Genomic DNA, 19477 nt, shown 5'->3' with positions numbered 1-19477 from the left:
ATTAATTCATTTGTAGTTTTCAGAATTGAATGGGAAGGTTAGCAGATGAGAGAAGGAGGGCACCAGTTAGCCATAGTCGAAACATCATCTGCTTTCATTGTTTTTCCTTTCGTAGCAGTAGAGCTGCTAGCACAGAACTAACAGACATATTCACTGCCTTACAAAGTAATAAATGCTTTTTAAAAATTAAAAATAGTTTAAAATCAATTTCTTAGGCACAGCACTCTTTGGGGGACAAGAACTGTGTTTTATATGATGTCCGGAATGTGCCTGGTGACATTGGAGGCACTACCATAATAGAAATCAATGCATAAATACCACCACACTACAGCAAGTCTATGGTGCAAGAGCTGATATCACATCATTAATATCTAATACACCACAACAGGGTTGATCAAACTGACATGTGTGGGTGAGATTTGGCTCACCACTTTGTTAAATATGGTCTGCCTGCTGGAAGTCTGAGCAGTTTTTCTGACACATGCATTCCTTCTCCACATGCTCCCTCTGCATGACTGCTGTTAGTGTGTAAGCACATGGGAAAAGCAATGAGAGTGTGTGTGTGTGTGGGGGGGGGGGGGACAGAAAAATCAAAAACAAAAAAGAATCTATGCTTCACCCCAGGTCTAGTCAAACAGCCATAATTTGACCAGTTCCACTGTCATGTATTAGAGGTATCATCAGTCCAGGAGAACACTGAACTCGAGGCCTGGCAGGTAAGAAAAAGGAACTGGTTTTAAATAATTTACATTTAAAAAAAAAATATTTGCAATTTGTAAGGTTACATGAGAAGTTTCCTAATGACACAGTCTGAAGATAGAGGTTTTTTTACCAGTAACTATTGGTTTTTAAGAGTGTAATCTATACATATACAAGTGTGCTGCTTGCCAGGAGCTAGGTTTCACAATGTGACGGAGAGACTGCTGAGACTCATCAAGCCCTCGGATTGCTACCCCTTCCTGCTTCTCCACGTGGGCACCAATGATACTGCCAAGAATGACCTTGAGCGGATCACTGCAGACTACATGGCTCTGGGAAGAAGGATAAAGGAGTTTGAGGCGCAAGTGGTGTTCTCGTCCATCCTCCCTGTGGAAGGAAAAGGCCCGGGTAGAGACCATCAAATTGTGGAAGTCAATGAATGGCTACGCAGGTGGTGTCGGAAAGAAGGCTTTGGATTCTTTGACCATGGGACGGTGTTCCAAGAAGAAGGAGTGCTAGGCAGAGACAGACTCCACTTAACGAAGAGAGGGAAGAGCATCTTCACAAGCAGGCTGGCTAACCTAGTGAGGAGGACTTTAAACTAGGTTCACCGGGGGAAGGAGACCAAAGCCCTGAGGTAAGTGAGATGCTGGGAGGAAGCACAAGCAGGAGAGCGCAAGAGGGGAGGACTCCTGCCTCATATTGAGAAAGCAGAACGATCAGCAAGTTATCTTAAGTGCCTATAAACAAATGCAAGAAGCCTGGAAAACAAGCAGGGAGAACTGGAAGTCCTGGCACAGTCAAGAAATTATGATGTGATTGGAATAACGGAGACCTGGTGGGATAAATCACGAGACGGGAGTACTGTCATGGATGGATAGGCAGGGCAGAAAAGGTGGAGGAGTTGCATTGTATGTAAGAGAGCAGTAGGACTGCTTAGAGCTCCAGTATGAAACTGCAGAAAAACCTGAGTGTCTCGGGATTAAGTTTAGAAGTGTGAGCAACAAAGGGGATGTCGTGGTGGGAGTCTACTATAGACCACCAGACCAGGGGGATGAGGTGGACGAGGCTTTCTTCCGGCAACTAACAGAAGTTACTAGATCACAGGCAGGGCTGGCTTTAGGCCGATTCGGCTGAATCGGGCCCGCACCTAAGAGGGCCCTGCAGCTGTCCACCCCACCCCCGCCCCCAGCTCACTTTCCCATCCTCCCCTCCCCTGCTTCCCGCGAATCAGCTGTTCGCGGGAAGCCTGAAAAGAAGCAGGGGCAGGCGGGCAGCAGCAGGTAAGCTGGGGCGGTGGGCACGAGGAGGGCTCCGGGGAGGTGCGGCACGGCCCAGTCCGGCCCCGGCCCCAGCGGCTCTGGCTCCAGCCCGGCTCGGGGCCCGGGGCACCGGCCCCGGTTCTGGCCGAGCGCGCTGGCCCCAGCCCCGCGGCGCTGGCCCAACGCCGAGTGGCTCTGGCTGCAGCCCGGCCCGGCCCGGGTCCCAGGGCACTGGTTCTGCCCGAGCACCCCCGGCCCGGTGGCTCCGGCCCCAGCTGAGTACCCCTGGCCCGAGCGGCTCCGGCCCCAGCCCCAGCGGCTCTGGCTCGGACCCCGGGGCACCGTCCCCGGCCGAGTGACTCTGACCCAGCCCCAGCCGAGCAGTGCCGGCCGAGCACCCCCGGCCCCGGCCCCAAACCGCGCAACCCCGGCAGGAGGAATTGGGCCCCGCCCTTGCTAAGGCCGGCCCTGATCACAGGCCCTGGTTCTCATGGGGGACTTCAATCACCCCAATATCTGCTGGGAGAGCAATACAACGGTGCACAGACAATCCAGGAAGTTTTTGGAAAGTGTAGGGGACAATTTCCTGGTGCAAGTGCTGGAGGAACCAACTAGGGGCAGAGCTCTTCTTGACCTGCTGCTCACAAACAGGGAAGCATTAGTAGGGGAAGTAAAAGCGGATGGGAACCTGGGAAGCAGTAACCATGAGATGGTTGAGTTCAGGATCCTGACACAAGGAAGAAAATACGGACCCTGGACTTCAGAACAGGGCTTTGGAGCGGAGCCCGGAGCTGGAGCGTGGAGCAGCTCCAGAGCAGTGGAGCAGCAGGTTTTTGCCTGGAGCTGGAGCGGAGCCGGAGCACAGCTCCAAAGCCCTGCTTCAGAAAAGCAGACTGACTCCCTCAGGGAACTGATGAGCAGGATCCCCTGGGAGAATAACATGGAGGGGGAAAGGAGTCCAGGAGAACTGGCTGTATTTTAAAGAATCCTTATTGAGGTTGCAGGAACAAACCATCCCAATGTGTAGAAATAATAGTAAATATGACAGGCGGCGAGCTTGGCTTAACAGTGAAATCCTTGCTGATCTTAAACACAAAAAAGAAGCTTACAAGAAGTGGAAGATTGAACAAATGACCAGGGAGGAGTATAAAAATATTGCTCAGGCATGCAGGAGTGAAATCAGGAAAGCCAAATCACACTTGGAGTTGCAGCTAGCAAGAGAAGTTAAGAGTAACAAGACAGGTTTCTTCAGGTATGTTAGCAACAAGGTGGTGGTCAAGGAGAGTGTGGACCCCTTACTGAATGAGGGAGGCAACCTAGTGACAGAGGATGTGGGAAAAAGCTAATGTACTCAATGCTTTTTTTGCCTCTGTCTTCACAAACAAGGTCAGCTCCCAGACTACTGCACTGGCAGCACAGCATGGGGAGGAGGTGACCAGCCCTCTGTGGAGAAGGAAGTGGTTGAGGACTATTTAGAAAAGCTGGATGAGCACAAGTCCATGGGGCCGGATGCGCTGCATCTGAGGGTGCTAAAGGAGTTAGCGGATGAGATTGCAGAGCCATTGGCCATTATCTTTGAAAACTCATGGCAATTGGGGGAGGTCCCAGATGACTGGAAAAAGGCTAATGTAGTGCCCATCTTTAAAAAATGGAAGGAGGAGGATTCTGGGAACTACAGGCCAGTCAGCCTCACCTCAGACCCTGGAAAAATCATGGAGCAGGTTCTCAAGGAATCAATTCTGAAGCACTTAGAGGAGAGGAAAGTGATCAGGAACAGTCAGCATGGATTCACCAAGGGCAAGTCATGCCTGACTAACCTAATTGCCTTCTATGATGAGATAACTGGCTTTGTGGTTGACAGGAAAGCAGTGGACATGTTATTCCTTGACTTTAGCAAAGCTTTTGATACAGTCTCCCACAGTATTCTTGCTGGCAAGTTAAAGAAGTATGGGCTGGATGAATGGACTATAAGGTGGATAGAAAGCTGGCTAGATCGTCGGGCTCAAAGGGTAGTGATCAATGGCTCCATGTCTAGTTGGCAGCCGGTATCAAGTGGCGTGCCCCAAGGATCGGTCCTAGGGCCAGTTTTGTTCAATATCTTCATTAATGATCTGGAGGATGGTGTGGATTGCACCCTCAGCAAGTTTACAAATGATACTAAACTGGGAGGAGTGGTAGATACGCTGGAGGGTAGGGATAGAATTCAGAGAGATTTAGGCAAATTAGAAGATTGGGCCAAAAGAAATCGGATGAGGTTCAACAAGGACAGGTGCAGAGTCCTGCACTTAGAATGGAAGAATCCCATGCACTGCTATAGACTAGGGACCCAATGGCTAGGTAGCAGTCCTGCAGAAAAGGACCTAGGGGGTACAGTGGACGAGAAGCTGGATATGAGTCAACAGTGTGCCCTTGTTGCCAAGAAGGCTAATGGCATTTTGGGCTGTATAAGTAGGGGCATTGCCAGCAGATCGAGGGATGTGATCATTCCCCTCTATTTGGCATTGCTGAGGCCTCATCTGTAGTACTGTGTCTAGTTTTGGGCCCCACACTACAAGAAGGAAAAATTGGAAAGAGTCCAGCGGAGGGCAACAAAAATGATTAAGGAGCTGGAGCACATGACTTATGAGGAGAGGCTGAGGGAACTGGGATTGTTTAGTCTGCAGAAGAGAAGAATGAAGGGGGATTTGATAGCTGCTTTCAACTACCTGAAAGGGGGTTCCAAAGAGGATGGATCTAGACTGTTCTCAGTGGTAGCAAATGGGGGAGGTTTAGGTTGGATATTAGGAAAAACTTTTTCACTAGGAGGGAGGTATATCACAGTTACAGTGTAAAAGGAACCTATCTGTGGACCAAAGTCTAGATACAGACACGAATGCATGCAAACCCCGAAGTCTAAACAATCATGTCAGGATATTAAAACACTGTGCTGCTTAAATAGGAAATAATCTTGTGGATACCCCTGATTAGTTGGACTAATAATACAGGGTTGGAGCTAGTCCTGTAGAAAGAGGCAATAGGATACCAATGTCACCATGTAGATAACAATTTTCATGTGCTGAGCGAGCAAGGAATAGCACTACAAACCAACAATTCCGAGCAACTAGTGTTTTCAATCTCAGTTGAGAATCCCAAATTTACAAGTTGAAGTGCTTTCGCACAGGGCATGGTCACTACCTGCAGATTCAAGCTCAGGTAAATTTACAACAACATGAAAACATTTCTGAGCTGCACCTGAAACAAATAGCCTGTAATGTTCAAACTGAGGAGGAAAATCTAAAATATTTCTAGTTTCAGAGTAACAGCCGTGTTAGTCTGTATCCGCAAAAAGAAGAACAGGAGTACTTGTGGCACCTTAGAGACTAACAAATTTATTAGAGCATAAGCTTTCGTGGACTACAGCCCACTTCTTCGGATGCATATAGAATGGAACATATAATGAGGAGATATATATATACACACATACAGAGAGCATAAACAGGTGGGAGTTTATGCTCTCTGTATGTGTGTATATATATATCTCCTCATTATATGTTCCATTCTATATGCATCCGAAGAAGTGGGCTGTAGTCCACGAAAGCTTATGCTCTAATAAATTTGTTAGTCTCTAAGGTGCCACAAGTACTCCTGTTCTTCTTTTTAAAGTATTTCTGGCACTGCAGTAGAATAAGCTCCAGGACTAAAGCATCAGAAACGCGGCATCAGAAGGCCCAATTCAACCTGAATTGAGTCCTTTGCTACCAAAGCAGTGTGATCCCAGCAGTGGCTGCCAAAATTTCTTTTTTTATTATTGATGTATTTATTTGTTTTAAACTGTTGCTCCTTGAAGTTTGGGGGATATCAATATATAATTGATTGTATATAAATAGGACAAGCATTCAGACCCAGTGATCCACCATCACAATAGTAGAGTGGACTTTAGGGAAGCTCTTTATAGCCTGTCTTCCAAAACAAAGCATTGAAACTAGAATTGAAACCTAGGTGTCTCTAGGAAGTAACAGCCTTGGACAGTTTCAAAATCAGGCCATCAGCACCAGTTTTGAGGTCTGAATCACTTTCAGAACCAATAAGTGGTGTGACACTGAAGGAGACATTATAGGCACTGGAGCTACCTCTGTCTCAGAATGGGAAAAGTTTTTTCAAGATTTCAGAACCAAGGATGTCTTGGCATTCAAGAACACCTTGTTTAGGGAACCCAGTTGAAGAATTTTGTAGCTGACTAAGGCCATTCTGGGTCCTCCTCAGAACTGTCAGCCTGAAAATTTGTTAGTTCTACTGATTTCATCTGGAGAGACTCCCACAAAAGGAATGACTAGAGTCTCAGTCAACTATGACCGAGGACTTGGATTAAACCACCATCTCTGAACAGAGTTTAACATGCAACTAAGCATCTGACCACTGGAGAAATTCTGGGGCACAATGCCAACATTTAGGGGTGCCAACTCAGTAGACTCCAAATTATCAGGAGACTACGGTGCCACCTATAAAAACCCAAAAGCAATGGTGCCAGGTTCTCAGAACCAGACTCAGTCCATCTGTGAACCACTTATGTTAGACAGTGTCACAGCATCAGATTCTCCTGATCCTGTGTTGCTGGATACTCAATATTGGACTGCTCAGTATAGAGTTGACGGTGCCAGAAAATCAAGGGTGCTGGATATTTGGACTCAAACGCAGCTACCCATGACAAATCAGGCAACCTTGGGGATGCTGAAATATGGTATAACACCCCTTTAATAAGTGGCACATCAGATAAGTCAGTTGCGCTGGCATTGGATCCAATGACTTGGGCAAATCCACCAACCTGGGTATCATTGATACGAGGCACTAAATCAGTTTAACAAATGGTTTACCCACGATAACAGAGGTGGAGCCTAAGCACTGAGTTATGTTGACTGAGATGGATCTTATGGCTATTTCAGTTGGATACACGAAGTCAACTAAGGTCGACTTTAGTGCCACTTATACTCAGCACCACGCCAAGTCAAGAAACTGGCTCACCGGAGTAAATTGTGCCGGATCCACGGCACTTGACTCAGTGGACCCAAAAGGATCTGGGGATCTAACTCCAGTTATACGGATACTGATCCACTTCAAGCACATGGTATACCTGCCAACAGTATCAAAATCTTGGCACCAGATTCCGACAACACAGACGGTAGTGGGAATGATACTACCATGGGCAACATGCAGTGTAAATGTAGCCATATCGGTCCCAGAATATTAGAGAGACTAGGTGGGTGAGGTAACACATTTACTATACCAACTTTTGTTGGTGAGAGAGACAAGTTTTCAACCCAGACAGAGCTCTGTGTGGCTTGAAAGCTGATCTCTCTCACCAACAGAAGTTGGTCCAAAAAAAAAAAAAAAAAAAAAGATATTACTTCACCAACCCTGTCTCTCTATTTCATCAAGTGGGTCCATGGCACTGGATAATAGCCATTGGATGGATCTGGGGATGCCCATAGTGTTGGAATCTCAGCCCTGAACAAGGTCAACCTCAGTGTTATATCAGCAATGATGGAATGTCAGCACCAAATGACGTCACCCCAAAGGGGTCCAGAAACCTCAGTGCCAAGTCAACTGCCAGAATTTCAGTGCAAGGCCCAGTCAGGTAAGAAAGGGAGGAGGACATAATTAAGCCAGGCACAGAGCCACTTAGGCTAGCAGCTGTCCAGAGTTGATGCTGGACTTACATATTTCCAGATTTAGTTGACTGAGCCTGGGAAGTCCTGTCCCACCCCACAATAATCAATGGGGGCACAAGAGGCATCCTTCCCACTTCTCTGGACTGCCCAGACTCAGCCATGCCACACTCACACCTTCTTTGTTATTCTAAATAAAAAAACTGTATGAAATGACCAACAATCTATCTAACTAAACTGAAAATGGTCCATGAAAAGGCAGAAGGAGGCAGGAAAATAAAAAACGACAGAAATGATAAGGACACTATATGCAATCCAAGTTCACTGCACCTTCAGTAGTTTAAGAAGGAATTAAAGGGAGGTTGGGACCACTTGCTCTTTTATACCCTCAGAACCCTCCACTAGGGGAGGGAGAAAGGGGGCAAGTGGACCCCAGTGGACATTGTTCTCCAGAAGGCACTCAAAGAACAGTACCTCTCCCCATATGCAGTGAAGGGGGTAATAAAGGTGGACTGGTTATGACTGCTCTCTAATGGGAACATTATTAAGCACACAAGCTTACCAAAAATGGAACGCATTTTTTAACCATCATTGCCATAGCACAATAAATGATAATTAACTTAATTCATAAGTTATATTATCAACTACAGAATTCTAAAATAATTTTTCCATAGATCAGTATTGTGCACATGCTTTGAAAGAAATTATGCTCAGGATCTCAGGTGGGGCTCGAGGTGTTACAATAACATAAACCACCACCACCTCTACATTTCAAATTATGCTTTACACTTTTATTAAAAAGGAAATACATACACTTTTGTTTCGTAGTCCTTCCAAGCCTTATCAAAAGGTTTTTTCAGATCCTGTCAACATAGGAAAAAGACATTTAACATGGCTAAGTATTTGCTACAAAAAACACAGTAGATCTAATCACCCAGGCCCAGGCATTGTTGTGGGTGCTTAGTACAGGACTGACAGGGAACAAGGAGCCCTTCCTCTCCCCTTCCCCCTCCCCCTTTGTGCAGCTCACATAAGAGCTGGGAAAAAAAGAGCTCAGGTGTGTGTAAGGACTGCTTCCTAACTACTACTCCAGGAGTGCATAGCTGCATGCAAGTGTGCATGGGGAACAGATTATGCAGCATCCTTAAAAAAAAAACAAAGAACATGTGGCAGTGTGCATGCTCCCCCTGCACACTGCATAGCTCAGAAAGGCATTTGGCCTCTAAAACTGCCCTTGAGGCAATTCAGCTCTACACCATCTGAAAGTCTTTGCCTAAATGGTACAATCAAGTCTTATTGGAAGAGGTGAAACTGGCTGTCCCATGAAGTGGAACTTAATACCTGTGGCCTGAACTTCCAAGACACCTTGTTTTTAAATGTTACATGTACTGAGAGGGGAAAGAAGCAGAGGCATTGCTTTGTCATTAGGCTTGTGACCAGAACCTGCTCAGACCTCCTGTATTCCTATGGAGAGGCTTTTGGCTTACAGGATATGGTCTCCACATTAAACTTGGATGCTTGTTAATTAAAAAAAAAAAAAAAAAAAAAAAAGACTTAGTCATTTGACTTCAGTGGGAATAGGATTGGGCCCTACTGGCCCAAATCCTGCAGCCTAACTCAGATGCAGAATTTCCCTGGACTTCAAAAAGAGCAAACTAGAGGATTTGGCTCCGAGCACAAGATAACTTGGATAAGTGCTTATTTTTACAAGGCATTCAATTGTTTTATTAGCATCTAATGTGCTCGGTGATTGAAGTTTTATTACATGATTAGAGAGATCAGCCCACTATAGATCAAACAATATTACTAACTACCAAAATTAGAAAAAAAACTGATAATACATAGCAGAAACCACACATTTCCTTAAAACAATTATTTATGAAATCCATACTCATAATTATTCACTTAAGCCACAGACCAAGGCGACAGCATTGTAAAGACTGAGGGCCCAGTCTCAGGGTTACCATATTTAACAAATAAAAAAAGAGAACCCTCCACGGGCCCTGGCCCCGCCCCAACTCCGCCCCCTCCTCCCTCCCACTCCCAGCCACGCGAAAAGGGCTGCCCGAGCGCTACCGGCTTCACGGTTTGCCGGGCAGTCCCCAGACCCTGCGCCCCCGGCCGGCGCTTCCCCAGCGCAGCTGGAGCCCGGGAGGGGAAGCGCCCAGCCGGGGGCGCAGGGTCTGGAGGCTGCCCGGCAAACCGTGAAGCTGGTAGCGCTCAGGCTTCGGGCAGCCCCCATGCCTCCGGACCCCAGCCGCCGGCCAGGCACTTCCCCTCCCGGGCTCCAGCGGCGCAGGGTCCGGAGGCATGGGGGCTGCCCAAAGCCCGTAGCGCTCGGCTCTTAAACAGAGCCGAAGAGTCAGGGGAGGAGCAGAGCCGCCACGGCCGGAGGCTCTGCTCCTCCCCTGACTCTTCGGCTCTGTTTAAGAGCCGAGCTGCCCGAGCGCTACTGGCTTCGGGCAGCCCCCATGCCTCTGGACCCTGCGCCGCCAGAGCCCGGGAGGGGAAGTGCCCGGTTGGCGGCTGGGGTCCGGAGGCAAGGGGGCTGCCTGAAGCCCATAGCGCTCGGGCAGCTCGACTCTTAAACAGAGCCGAAGAGTCAGGGGAGGAGCAGAGCAGCCGCGGGAGGGGAAGTGCCCGGCCGGCACTTTTTTGCAATTCCCCCAGGACGGGGGTTTGATTACCAAAAAGCCGGACATGTCCGGGAAAAACCGGACGTATGGTAACCCTACCCAGTCCTCCAAATACTTAGCATCAAGGACACTCATGAGTAATGCTACTCCTTTGCATAAATGTTTGGAGGACTGCTTAGGAAACCATCAGCATAGCACTTTCAAATCATTATAGAACAAAGACAATATTTTCTTTTTTGCTCTGCTGCATTTCTACTTCCTCCTTTTTTTACCTGTTTATAACAACATTAACAGAACCAACATATACAGCAGAGTGGATTGTAATAAACAGATTTTGCACTTGAACAAACACCAAATCAAAGGTGAGGCATGAAAAAGCTATCGACTGCTTTGTACAGTGTGCTGCTATGCACAGTATCCTGAATTATATGAATCCTGTGTCTCATTTGTTTCTGCAGGTTAGTTGTGAAAATAAAAATCAAATGATTTCATCTTGTTAAACATACCCAAATATTACACTGAAATGGAATGGTCTCAGGCAGTCAAGAATACAGGGACACAAGAGAGTCTCTTGTCCCCACATTAACGCCCTGATTCTGCAACATGCTTAACTTTATGTACTGTGAATAGTTCCATTGTCAGTTGGACCGACTACACACAATGTGTAAGGTTAAAACACTTGCTAAGTCTTTGCAGGATTGGGACCTCGGCTCTCTTTCCCAATTCAGTTATGAAAGAAGGAAAACAAAAATATGCTGCAGTTATTGGCCTGTAGTGCAGGAACGGGTTAGAAAGAGGTAAAAGGGGGAGGAAAAGTTGAGATAACTAGAAGGAAGCTAAAGGGTCTAACCATTTTTGTCTGTTTTTTTTTTTTGTTTGTTTGTTTTTTAAAGAAGCATTTTACCTTTCTGCAGTTTACAGCCTATTTTGTAGGATTTTTGTTCTGTTTTTTTCCCCTTTAATTTAAAAATTTCAGAACAACTGCTTCCAGTTGCTTCCTCATTGTTCACTAATAACCAGACCCTAAGCTAAAAAAAAACTCCTAGGCCATTGGCTTAGAAATTTGTTACAAAAAATGCATCAGCATTAGGGTTCTAAGTTTATTCAACTCAGGACACAGTTATTACTTCAGGCAGGACGCATCCAGAGTTTAAATTCTATATTTATTCATGCTAAACAAAAAGTTTCACCTACTCAAGTGTAAAGCTCCAAATAAATTTACAATGCTATATAATGTTCATAGTAATCCTTTTAAATTAAACACAAGTTCTTAAGCATCTCTCCCCATGTATTTTATCTGAGCTCTGTGCAATCCTTGCAATCTTCTACCATAGCTTCAAGATTATTATACCTTCTGAAGGAACTTTGTCCTTTGGTTTTGTAATTAACTACACACTGTACTATAGCTAAGCCACAAGGGCAAAGAAGTAACTCAGTTCACAGCTGATTTCAAGGGCATTCCTTAGTTACCAGGTAGTGAAGTAGTATACTAGCATATGGGGGTAGCTGTGTTAGCCTGTATCCACGAAAACAACAAGGAGTCCGGTGGCACTTTAAAAACTAACAGATTTATTTGGGCATAAGCTTTCGTGGGTAAACAACCTCAATTCTTCAGATGCATGGAGTGAAATACATACTAGCATATGTATTTTTTCAACTAAAATTAAATTGGTACATTAGCCATATATATTTGTACCAAAAATAACTTTATAAAAACAGAAATAAATGATTACCATACCCCTTTTACTCCTTTTAGGTCTCCCTTAAGCAAACTGTCCAATGGGAAAGTGATTATGTTGTTCATATTCTGAATCTGTAACAAAAAAGTTAAATTATGCTTTAGTTCAAGATTTTTAACATACTATAATGAAAAATGTACATTCTTTGGCTTCACTCAAATATTTGAAAAGTTTTAATTTCTCTTCCTAATACTGTTTAGTAAGTATTTATTAGTACAACCAATAATCGAAGATACATGCAATCTGACTGAACCTTAGAACGCATATCTGCAAACACTACCAAACATACAAAGTGTCTGCAGCTGGGATTGCAGTAAGCACAACATACAGTAGAGATTGCAAAATGAGTCCATTCATTTCTGCACTATCTGCTTTTTGTCTGTTTAAATTATAATATTAATATAATTTTTTCTATGTTTAATATATTTCAGCCTATTATTGCTGATCATCTATTTTCCAATCTCTTAAACCACATCAGTATAGACTTATGTGTATGCTTAATTTTAAGTACAGGAGCAGTCCCACCGAACTCAATGGAACTACTTAACACATAATCAAACATACATATCAAATCTCTGCAGGACCAAGACCTTACAGATTATCAATTTAACATGAGAGACTGTCACCCTTACTCATGTTGATTAGTGCCTTATGCTGCAGTAATTCCTATTTATATTGCTGGGAATACTAACAGAGTAAGGTACTATACAACATAAAGGAGGCAGAATCTAGCCCTTTGAAGACTGCTGGTTTGGATATATAATATATGTAACATGCATTCTTAAAGGGGTAGGTTTTCAAGGAAGTATGCAAGAACCGTTTATTTTTAAACAGAAAAAATATTAATTTTGGAAAGGTACTAAAGATTTTATGATGACATAACATTTAAGAATAAGCAAAATATCACAGGGAAAAAAATCATTTCATTTAGAAAGAAAGGAGGAAAGACAGCACAATTTTGGATTTAAATACCATACCTTTAGCCACATTCACATAACATTTTGATTAAACAAAATAACTAAAGCAAGAAATAATGCTGTATGACCATGGGTAGCAGATACCAGTAAATCTCTATAAAGTGTTTCATCTCATCATATGATTCAGGCACAATGTTCAAGCTGTGGGCGCTATGTTAAATTTTAACTTAGTACGAATATACACATTGCATTGAGAGTAAGAGATGGTGTAACAGAACTGCATCAATGAAAAAGATTAATTTATGTTAACATATGAAGAATTTTTTTAAGGGAAGATTTCCCCACCCCATCCTCCACCCACAGAAACCAGGCAACGCACAGAAAATTGTACAATGGGTGGGATTTTCAAAAGTGCTCAGTGTATACGAAGAGCTTTATATCACCTAATATCAAATCCTACAGTCACTTAAGCAGTGCTAACAATCTCTCAAGAGAGTCCCATCTAGTTTTCCGCAGCCAGAAAGAGGAAAATGCAAACAGGAACCTCAAGAAAGGAGTCTGAAGTAGTATAATTGCAGAGAAGGGATTCATTTCCAGCCCAGAACAGTACATATCAAGAGTTACCATCTAATGGCTCTTTGGTGGCTTAAGTGAAATGATCTCAGCGGTCCCAATACTGTCCTCAGAGGGCAGCTATGCATGTAAAAAAAAAACAAAAAAAAACCCCATCATCATTGACACACTTGGCACTTACTACATAAGCCTCAGAAGACAGGCCAAAGAGTAATTAGGCCTGGAGATCTGACTAAACCTTCAAGCCTAAGGATAGTTTCTTCACAGGGGGGGATGAGGTATGTTAGTGGCAGCACATACATTTTCACTTGACCAAACACATTGCATCTTTTCTGTGGATAGAGGTCATTTAGTCTCAATGACTCAGAAGCGGTCTCTTTATGTGAATTAATTTCACATGGAACATAAAAATTGGTAGCAGTAATGTTTTTACATGATTAGGGACACAGTGCTGAAAGTGATTTGTCTGCTCCACACTGACTGCTAAGTCATGCTTAGCATTCCAACATCTACACATCAACATAATTGTGTTTAAACATGACGAAATGGGAGGCTACTTACCAGTAAACTGGATGTCGAAGATGTGTGGTCCCTATCTATGTTCCACTGAGAGTTATACATGCACACCATGTATTTGGAGCTGGAGAATTTGAAAGTTGCGTCCATTGGTCCAACTGCCTCTCCAGTTCCTTCTCCACCATGAATCAGTTAAGATCAAAAGCAGAGAAGAGGGAGAGCAGGTAGTGGAATACAGATAGGGATCACACATATTGAAGAGCTTCCAGTTACAGGTAAGTAACCTCCCATTCTTCTTCAAGAGATGGTCCCTATTGTATTCTACTTCAGGTGACTGACAAAAAGTACCTAAGTAGGATGAGGGTGTGAGCATATAGATGGTAGGGCTGAGCAGAGTACCACAATCCTAACTGTGGCATCAGCAGAAGAGTCCTGGCACCAGGGCATGTCTGGCAAATGCGTGAATAGAGCCTCATGTGGCCACTTTACAGATATCCAGAAGAAGTACCTCCTGAAGAGATGCCACAGTTGTTGCTTGCTCTCTGGCGGAATGACTATTATACAATGGCAGATGGGAGAGGAGGTTCAACAGCTGATAGAGTAGAATGCAATCACAGATCCATTTGGAGATTCTCTGGGTGGAGATGACATGCCCTCTGACTCTTTCTGCTATGATGATGAACAGTCTCAGGGATTTTCTGATTGTTTTGTTCCCTGAAGGTAAAAGGCCAAGGCCCGCCAAATGTGAAGGGAGTGGAGTTTTCATTCCTCTGTGGAAGCATTTGGTTTTGGGAAGAAGAGCACACAGGTTAATCAATTGGTTATGGTGACATTCCAAAACTAGTTGGGGCTGAATTTGGGATGTAGACACAAAGAAACCTTATCCTTATGGAACATAGTGAACAGAGGATCTGTCATCATCGCTCCAAGTTTGCCAACCTCTTTACCTGGGGTGATGGTTACAAGGAAAGCGACCTTCATAGAAAGAAGAGACATGAAGCAAGAAACTAAAAGGATCAAAAGGGGGAGGGGCTTTGTGAGTACTGAGAGAACAAAGTGTAGGTCTCACTGGGGAGTAGGCTTCTGAATATGAGGGAACGTTCTTATTAGGCCTTTCCACTCTAGAATGTATTGGTCTGAGGATGTGCAAAGATTGAGTAGCCCTGAGAAGGTGGATGGTATGAACTGATTGCCACCAAGTGGACTCAGAAGGAGCTGATGGATAAACCTGATGTTTTCAAAGATAGGACCCAGTCAAAGATGAGAAGCATGTCTGTATTTCTAGAGACTGCCACTTTGATAGGCCCAAGAAGAAAAGCACTTCCAATTAATTAGGTAACATTTTCTAGTAGAGTCCTTTCTGCTATTAGAGAGGATGTCTCATAAGACTGTGGAGCATGAATGTTCTAAGGATGATGCCCCATCCAAATACCAAACCCTGAGGTGGAGAGGACATGGATCGGGGTGCCTCATCTTCCCGTTCCACTGAGTCAGGGGCTCGGGAAATGTTGGGAGGATGATTGGTGGTCAAGATGACACGCGTAGGAGGTTGAGAAACCAGAATTGTCTGGGCTAAAATGGCCCAGGATCAGGATGACCCCGCTCTGTCCTGACAGATTCTGCATGGAACTCATGGCAGGAGCGGTAGCAGAGGGAAGGCATAATTGCTCTGTTTTTTCTTGGTCAAACCAGTTCATCACTCTGGGAGTGCCCTCTGGAGCAAAATGCAGTGTACTTTCTGTTTGCTTGAGAGGCAAATAGATTCCTGACTGGGGCTCCCCATAGATGGAAAATATTGCACAGTACCAAGTCGTCAAGCTCCCACTCATGGTTGACTGCAAAATGTCTGCTGAGAGAATCTGCAAGCAGAATTTGCTTCTCCGAAAGGTAGGCTGCTGATAGGGTGATTTGATTACTGATGCACCTGTTCCAGTGGCTGACTGCTTCTGAACACAGGGAGGTGGATCTCACTCCTCCCAACTTGCTGATGTAGAAGAAAAGACTGCTTGCAACTCCAAAATACTGATGTGCATCCTGAACTCTCGAGATGTCCAGGTACCTTATGCCGTGTGTATGTTCATGTTGGCTGCTCAATATAATACGGATGTGTCCTAATAATGGTCCTGTTCAGAGAGGAAGGGTAAAAGGGGATGCCCATGCAGCAGAGGAGACACAACATTAACCAGCTGCAACCACGTTTGAAGGCAACGAAGGTGGAGTCTTGGAAACTGGGAGACGCAGACGCATGAGGCCATATGACCTAAGAGAGACACATTACTTGATGGGTATTCAAGGGTTGTTTGTGATGTGAGCTATGATATTGTTCATGACCTAGAACCTGTCCTGGGACAAGTACTTTGTTGCCCAGATGAAGCCAGAGATTGTGCGAGGCATGAGAACACATTTTTCCATGTTTATGCTGACTCCCAGCGAGGAGAGGAGGTGTAGCATCATGGAAGTTGGTGCACAAGCTTCCTAGTGGGATTTGCAGACTAGGTGCCAGTTGTTGAGGTAGGGGAAGACAATAAGACCACAATGTCTGACATGATCTGCTACTACCTTGGTAATATCTTTGTAAATGCTCTGGAGGCAATTGCTATTCTGAAGGGAGCACTCTGTACTGAAAATGGTCGGAGCCCACTATGAATCTGAGGAAGTGTCTTTGGGCAGGATGAACGTTCTTCATATCAAGAGCTGTAAACCACATGCCCTCTTCTAAAGATAAATTTCTAGTGTTCCCATGTGATACCTGAGTTTGCCATCTCAACTGCTCCATTTGCAAAGGCTGAGGTTGGTCTCCAATCACCTTTCTTTTTGGGGAAGTAAGTCAAGTAAAACCCTCTCACTTGGTACTGAGGAGGGATGTGTTCTATCGATCCTCGCTGCAGTAAGGAGTTCACCTCTTGTTTGAGTATATTCTCATGACAGTGGTCCCCAAGGGGGAAAGGGGGAAGAGAGGGGGAATTTTCAAGAAGGTAGGGATGCAAACTATCATATAGCCACAGTGGATGACATTCAGCACCCACTTGTTATTGAACTCAAGGTGCTGAAAAAGAGTGCTCGATGACCTCCCAAATGGCATGTCAGGGTCAGGAGGTGCTGGGCTTAGTGTTTCACGGCTCTCAAGCACCCATCAAAAATAACATTGAACCGGGTACTGAGATGGACACACAGAACCTGTTGCAGAGGGTGTACGGAAGCGGGACTTCTGAACCCTTTGTCTCTCATGTGGTGGTTCATAGGGCCTCTGATGGAAAAACTGCTGAACCACATCTAGACCGATGAAACTTCCTCCTGGGGCAGACGTGTATATCCCAGCAAGTAGAGGATAGCCCTGAAGTCCTTCAGAGTATGGAGGGATCAATCTGCTGGCTGAAGAGGTGTGATTCACCAACTTCTGTGCATCTTCCTGGGAACGCTGACACATGGAGCCATGACCCCTGCAGTATGGCTACTGCTCATGATGATGGCAGTAGCCATAGCTCTAGAGAAAGTATCAGCAGCATCAACTGCAGATTGGAGAATGGTCCTAACTATCAGTTTGTCTTTGTCTATCAGAGCTTGAAAATGAGCTTTATTCTGTTGCAGAAAGCTGTAAACTCTGTAAACTTGTCTAAATATGGTTTCTTGAACTATGCCATCAGAATCAGGTTATTAACTATCATGAACTGGAGGCTGCATGTTTAAAACCTTTCTTCCCAGCAGATCCATGCATATGCCATTTTTATCAGCAGGAATAGACCAGGGATGTCACTGCCTAGCCCTTTCAGAAGCAGAATGGACTACCGGTGAGTTGGGAACTGCATGAGAAGACAAAAATTCCGCTCCTTTGACTGGCACATAATAATGCTTCTCCATTCTTTGGAGGGCAGGAATGCAGGTGGGCCTAGCTGGCTCTAGTATGGCTTCATTAATGGGAAGAGTTATACTATTGGGTCCCGATAAATGGAGGATGTCTAAGAGTTTGTGTTGGGAGTCCTGGATCTCCTCAAGAGGACTCTGAAGCTCCCCAGCAACAGTGTGGAAAAGATCCTGGAACTGCCGGAAGTCATCAGCGGGGGAAAGGGAAGGAGAAGAGAGGAGGAGATGTAGGAGTCACCGCTTCGTCCGGGGATGAAGATGGCAATCTTGTTGGCCCTGGTGGAATTGCTGGATCCATAGCATCATGTTCCTCCTCTGTCAGATCTGGAGGCAGGTCTGAGCCTCTCCTTAGAAGGGAGGCAAAAGGTGACTTCGTGGCATATTGGATAGACTCTGCAGCAAGGTACTGTCTCAAGGCCCACAGCAGAGCCAATGGGGGAGTCAATAGCTGGTCACGGTTGCCCCCATGGCATGGGGTACCAGAAGCTCTGAGTCAGAGGAGGTTGGTCCCAAACTGGTGCAGGTCTTTTGGGGGGTAGAGGACACAGAGTAGGGGAAGAAAGATTCATCAGGTGGTTCACAATCTCCCAATGAAAAGAAGGCTGATTCCGGTTCCAATGGTGGTACCCAATGTGCTGTTGGAGGGGAGATGTATTCTGCAGCTGGGACAAGTGATTCCCTTGGGAGGATTTTATCTCCTTGGAGACAGATGGAGGAGGGGATTCCAGAACTTGGAAAGCGAAAATGTCCCATGGGATGGCAACGGATTCATATCTCTCTGGTGTAAGAGGGGTTCTGCTTGTTCAAGCCATCAGACCCAGCAAGGAGAACGGTATTTGAAGTTGGTTGGACTTAGTGCCGATGGAACCTGGGGTTTGGGAGGAGTCAGGGATGATGGTACTGACAGAACTCGGTCCAGTACCAATGGAACCTATTTTGGGGCTTTCTTGTTGTGCCTCTGGGATTTAGGACAGCTTATGTCCTCATGGGCCGAGCTGATTGTCTTGCTTACAGTCGAATCCTCATTGAAGTAGATTTACAGGAAGACTTAGTCTCATGCTTTCTGATGAGACACACCTCCACCTTGTGAGGTCTGTGAAGATAGATTCTCCCACACCAGAGTTGGACTTTGCAGCTGGAGGGACACTGCTTGCTGAATCATGCAGATGTAATGGGTGGGTGGGGGAGGAGAGTCCCCGGCCTGGGTCCAATTGGATCCTCATGGCCTTCTCCATGAGGCATTTGTGACAAAGTTCCCGCCCTTATCGGGCATGCTAGGGAACAATCAGCAGATACCACACCTCGCTGCGATGTGGGCTTCCCCAAGGCAGTACAAACAGCGCTGATGGGCATTGCTGATTGAGAAGGATCGCAGGCAGGAAGCACAGAGTTTGAAGCCTGGTGTCCTGGCTATAGAACAGGATACGGGGCATATGGACGGGTGGGGTGGGAGGAAAGTCGCCTTGGGAGCCTAATCTAACACTAATAGATGTATAAATCTCTAAAGTCTAAAAGCTATTAAAACTGTTAAGAATTATCTAGTTTGTAAATAGTTTTATTTTGTAGAACGAAGCCAAAGCTGTGGACACTGAAGGTTCCGACCCAGACCAAGTGGCAGTGAGAAGGCACTGG

The 19477-nt window shown here is 45.3% G+C and overlaps 1 protein-coding gene across 2 annotated transcripts in view; it reads right to left on the bottom strand.

Moving 5' to 3' along the window:
* Positions 1–19477, bottom strand: part of ASAP2 (ArfGAP with SH3 domain, ankyrin repeat and PH domain 2) — a 183449-nt gene that overhangs the window by 106005 nt on the left and 57967 nt on the right. For both annotated transcript variants that reach the window (XM_054022672.1, XM_054022673.1), the window contains exons 4-5: positions 11978–12052; positions 8417–8466 (exon numbers count right to left, since the gene is read on the bottom strand). In XM_054022672.1, coding sequence (XP_053878647.1) covers positions 8417–8466; positions 11978–12052 — 125 coding nt within the window. The remainder of the gene's footprint in view (positions 1–8416; positions 8467–11977; positions 12053–19477) is intronic.

The sequence above is a fragment of the Malaclemys terrapin genome, chromosome 3 (assembly GCF_027887155.1).
Source record: "Malaclemys terrapin pileata isolate rMalTer1 chromosome 3, rMalTer1.hap1, whole genome shotgun sequence".
NCBI lineage: Eukaryota > Metazoa > Chordata > Testudines > Emydidae > Malaclemys > Malaclemys terrapin.
Note: the sequence above shows the minus strand (reverse complement) of the source record. Positions and strands in the feature narration are given on the sequence as shown.